At 34.7% G+C, this 5,643-nt stretch overlaps 1 protein-coding gene across 1 annotated transcript; it reads left to right on the top strand.

The window, feature by feature from the left end:
• The first annotated feature begins 2,499 nt into the window (after positions 1 to 2,499).
• Positions 2,500 to 3,504, top strand: LOC128621073 (olfactory receptor 2AT4-like). Its single transcript, XM_053646551.1, has one exon. The coding sequence runs from the start codon at positions 2,518 to 2,520 to the stop codon at positions 3,502 to 3,504; it is 987 nt and encodes a 328-aa protein (XP_053502526.1). The 5' UTR covers positions 2,500 to 2,517.
• The last annotated feature ends 2,139 nt before the right edge of the window (positions 3,505 to 5,643 follow it).

Below are 5,643 nucleotides of genomic sequence, written 5' to 3'. Positions count from 1 at the left end.
AAGAATTGATTATATTTAAAAGTGGTTCAATTACTCCAGGACAAATCTCTTTAATGAAAGATGTAGGTACAGGATCTAGTATGCAATTTGCTGAAGAGATTAATGAAGCTAGTTCGGTCTCTCTAAGAAGAGTAAAACATTCTAAACATTGATCTGATATTGCTATATTATCATCTATAGGGTTAATTATAATACTGTCTGGTTTTAATTGAATAGCCCGAATTTCACATCTAATATTTTCAATCTTACCAATGAAAAATTTCATGAAATCTTCACTGCTATGTAATGATTGAGTGTTTCTTTCTGCAGTGGTTTTATTCCTAGTTAATTTTGCTACTGTGTAATTTTGCATCCAGGAAATATTCTTTCAGTTACATTTATTCATTTAGCAGATGCTTTTTTCCAAAGCGACTTACAAATGAAGAAATACAAGCAAAGCGATATATCAAGCGGAGAACAATACAAATAGTGCTACCATACAAGATTTTTAATTTAGTTCTAGAAAAGCAGAGTGTGCAGAGTAGAGGTGTAAAAGCCAGTGTAAGGTTGTGTTTTTTTTTTAGTTTTTTAAGATAATGTGGGGTTTGCGTTTTAGGGTTTAGTTATGTGATCATGGAAGAGGTGGGTCTTTAGCTGTTTTTTGACAGATTCTGTTGTCCGGATTGAGGTTGGAAGTTCATTCCACCACTAAGGGACAGTCAGTGTGAAGGTTCTGGAAGGGGACCTTCAGCCACGCTGAGTAGGCACTACTAAGCATCGGTTGCTAATTGATTGCGGATTGTGTTGGGGAATGTAAGCCTTTAGTTGCATGATGTTTGAGGGTTTTCCTGCATGTACTGCTTATTTCAAATCCCTCACACCATTTCAATGGGATTCAAATCCAGGCTTTGACTAGGCCATTCCATAACCCTCCATTACTTCTTTTTGAGCCATTCCTTGGTGGATTTGCTAGTGCGCTTAGGATCATTATCCTGTTGAAAGGTCCACTTTCAGTTCAACTTCAACTTTTGAACAGATGACCTTAAATTATCTTCAAGCACTCCTTGATATGATGCAGAATTCATAATTGAATCAATGAATGCAAGCTGAGGCAGTGAAACAACCCCAAACCATTTCCATTACCATGCTTCACAGTTGGTATGAGGTGCTTCTCATGAAAAGCTCTCTTTGGTCTGCACCAAACATGTCTGCTGTTACTGTGGCCAAACAACTCTATCTTTGATTCGTCTGTCCAGAGAACAGTACTCCAAAAGGTTTGACCTTTGCTTATATGCTCATTGGCAAACTGTAGTCTTGCAAAGGTTTTTTCCTGGGACACCTCCCATGCAGGACAAATTTGTGTGATCTCTTTCTGATTGTAGATGCATGCACTTTGATACCAACAATTGCAAGACTTATTGGCAGATCCTGTGATGAAATTGTGGGCTTCTTGGAGACTTCTTTTGTATATATTTATGTTAAGGTAAATAACATTACATTGCAATATATAGTTACTTTTACATCATAACATCATGTGTAAATATTTTGTAACAGGAATCTATTTACTAGCGTTTAAAACATGTATTTGAATGAGTAATTCCATTATGTTATACATTAAAAGGCATATGGAAAGTGATGTATGGAATTACACAATCGAGTCATGGTTCAGTAAGAATTCTTCTACTTGACAGCAAATATGCGAGGATGAACCCTGCCCCCAAATGAGCCCAAAATCCATCCAGAGAGCACATTCGAGTATTCAGACCAAGTGTAAAAATGTCCTCAGATTCAAGCTGGGTTTAGAAACATGCTGAATAGGTGAGTCTGATGATTTATATTTTCAGACATGTTCCGAAGTAACAGCACTTCAACCTCATGGTTAAATTAGTTCTGTGGGCCTAACTTGAGGGAAATGCAAAATGCTGATCGATAGAAAGAAAAAAAAGGCTTGGAATATATTAGAAAACAACATATCTGCTAAAACATCCTGAAAGAATAGCTTGAATATGTCAAGCTGTCAAAAAGCTACAGTAAAGCAGGATATTTTGATAACTGTGCATTTTAAAGCAAAGTTAGCTGTACCCTACTGTGACAGATATTTAATCAAAATACTTGTTCTTTGTTAATAAGAAGAACGCTGAATATTTATGGAAAGGTACTGGCTCGAAACCATAGTGCATACTGTATCTAGCAATCATGCAGTCTGAATATGTAAAGCAAGTGGGTTTACTCGCAATGGGTATGGTCAGATACAAATAATTACGTCAAAAGTATGCGCAAAGCCTCAGCAGTGAGGGTTTAAAAGGCTCATCCCTCAGTCTGTGGGCAGCTTTGTAAGAGCCTGGATCAAAATTTAGGGAAGGTATGATTCAAGTGTTGTGGATACAGTATCTTTTATATATCTTTATTATATTTTGTATCTTCCACATATACATATATGATTTTACTAAATGAAAAATTCATTTTAAACCAAGAAAGATTTTTTAACTGTAGTCTTGTGTAAAATATATTGTAAACAATTATGCTCTTTTTTGTCAGATGTCTATCTATACTGAAACACTGTACAAAAACAGCACGACCAATATTCCTGAATTTGTCCTTGAAGGATTCACAGGAATTCCTGCTAAGTATTATGGATTGGTAGGAACCTTTTTCTTCTTCATTTATCTGATGCTGGCATCTGGGAACGTTTTCATCCTTGTATTTGTGGCATGTGAAAAAAGTCTTCAGAAGCCAACGTATATCATCTTCTGTAATCTTGCAATATCAGATCTTGGATTTGGAACTACAACTCTGCCCAGAATCATTGCTAAGTACTGGATGTCAGAGATCATTTCATTCAATGGTTGTTTTACACAAATGTATTTTGTCCATTATTTTGGGACTTGCACCTCATTTCTTATGGCATTAATGGCCCTTGATCGATTTGTTGCCATATGTAACCCATTGAGATATCCAGTTCTGATTACACACACCACTATTGTGATTCTTTGTTCAGTGCTTTGGATAGGAAACCTCCTCATTCTTGGTGCAATTACTGCATATACCCTTAGTGTGCCTTATTGTGGCCCAAATATTATACGTCACTGCTACTGTGACTATATTTCAATAAGTAATCTAGCATGTGCAGACATAACAGCCATAAAAGCCACTAGTTTTACCATAGCTATGACTGTACTGTGGGGTCCTTTATTTTATATCATATTTTCTTATGTGGCCATCATTATTTCAGTCATGAAAATCTCAAATAAAGATGGACGCTATAAAGCCTTTTTAACATGTACTCCACAGCTATTTATCATCTGCCTGTACTATCTCCCCAGAAGTTTTGTGTATGTGACATTTTCTGTTGGATTACGTTTTGAAACAAACCTCTATATTGCAATGATAATGATGTACAGTCTTTTCCCTGCCCTCATTAATCCACTCATATACTGCTTTAGGACCAAAGAAATTAAGGACACATTAATGAAAAAATTGAAGCAGAGACAGGTGAGGGTAAATAGAAAAAGTATTTTAACCTAAAGAAAATTATATCTTATCCAATTTGTTTTGAATTGTAATTACATTTAGTAACATCAGTAACATTTTAAAATGCAGGAAAACATGAATCTGTCCCTGCTATGTCTTATTAAATCTAGGTTTATCAACTATAATATGCAATGTAATTAGTTGAAAATGATTAATCAGCCAGAAAAAATGTTCAACCAAATAAAAACAAAGATTCTGTATTAAATGGAAATGCAGACTACTGTAATTTTGTGTAAAAAAGATAAAATTGCACAGCCAAATTATACAAAACACCAATGCTTGTACCTTTCTGGCTATTTCAGTTTATGCATGGGTCATGCAGGAGTCATGTTAGAGCACTGCTGTCACTTTTTCAAGTAACTTTTTTTTCCAGGTTTGAAATGTTTTACATTTTTAATTAACAAATATATATTGTTTTTATGGCCTAGAATACCACCATGTTCAACTGCAAGATGGTTGTTTCTTTAAGTATATACACTCTATTGCATTACTTTTTAGGGGGCTAAGCATGTTTTTCTTTCTTTACTGTAAACTTTAAATGTTAAAAAATAAAAATAAATAAATAAAACACTTTGGTCAATAGGTAGTATCCCCTCCTGTTACTAAGGCTACAGATGAGCCTGATCGTCCTAACAGTGGAGCTGTAGCGAAATGTTTTACATCCTGGTTTATATCTTAGAATGTCCTACGATTAATAATCTTTTTGCCACTTATTCCTTGGTTTCTCCAAACAAAACGGAAAAAAAAAAAAAAAACCAAGAGCCATTTAGTTCTGCCTACTTTTTTAGTTAATGTGCAAAATATGCAAAACCTGCTTTTGAGAACTTGTCCTAGGAATTTTTTTCCAATCTTTGCAAAATTGGTGTCAAACTACTCAGAAGTCTGAGTACTTCAATAATTATGAAAAACATGTTGATATTTTTTAAACACTATGGCCATCACATGCCTATCAGTTCTAGCTTGGCGGAGCCCGATTTACTTAAACTTTACTCAATTTACTCAAGCAGCTCTAACTCATGTCTGGCTGTACTGATTCATACAAATCAACAAATCAGTACGATTCTGAGGTGGTATGCAAAGTTTAGGGAGTGGTCATACATAGGTGTAAATTTAATTTAAACAGTTATAGTTAAATTTAATTTAAACAGTTATAACAAATTGCATTTTAGAAGGATTTTGAATTACACTAGTTGTGTTTAGGATTAAATGCTGAGGCTGTCTACTAATGTTGGGGTGTGGTTCTCCATAAGAGCAGAGTTAAGTTCAAATAGTTTTTCAAAAATATTTTCAGGCATTGTACGTCTGATTGATCTGGAATTTGGTGTAGTGCATCTTTGTACTAAACTGTTTGTGGTTTTCTACTGTTGACTGGGTTATGTCAAAGACATTGCCATCAGCCAATCAGCTTGCAGCAGACACTTCAGTGTTAGCAGTGAATTACCATCATCTATGGTTGCTTTAGTGTAATACGCAACTTGGCCAGAATTATCCACTAGGGGCACTATTTGCAAAGGGGGCTTGGCCCTTCACATAGCAGATCATATATTTCTGAGTAATTTTATGTCATTCTTTAAAAGGTTTCTGTGGAATAATTGTCATGTTAATGGACAAAACTAAATTTTTTGCAACATAAAATTCTTCACATGATCAAATTTTGACTTTTTTCCCCTATATATTGATCTGAAAAATACAGATTTTGCTGAACTGAAATGTTTCCTCTTTTTTTTTTACACGTATCCCAACTACAAATAAAGGTTTCATTCAACTTCCTACTTCTACATTTTTCACAATGTACTTACTGTATAGAAAAACAACCATACTGCAAAATTGTAAAGAATTATGAGTTTGAAATTGGAAATGAGTTCCCACTTTGATTATCAGCATCATGATCAGGCTCTGACTCATCACCTGAAGTAAAAGTCACTCACTGCATTTAAACATGAGCTTTATCATCACCTCATCACTTGATAAATCTCTGACTGAATCCTTAACTGATTAGGCTTACAGTGCCCTACACTAATATTGGCACCCTTGGTAAATATGAGCAAAGAAGACTGTCTTTATTGTTTAACCTTTTGACCTTATGTTTAAAAAATTCACAAAATAGTCTGCTCTCATGGATATCAAACAATT

The sequence above is a fragment of the Ictalurus furcatus genome, chromosome 17, assembly GCF_023375685.1.
Source record: "Ictalurus furcatus strain D&B chromosome 17, Billie_1.0, whole genome shotgun sequence".
Classification (NCBI taxonomy): Eukaryota; Metazoa; Chordata; class Actinopteri; order Siluriformes; family Ictaluridae; genus Ictalurus; species Ictalurus furcatus.
Note: the sequence above shows the minus strand (reverse complement) of the source record. Positions and strands in the feature narration are given on the sequence as shown.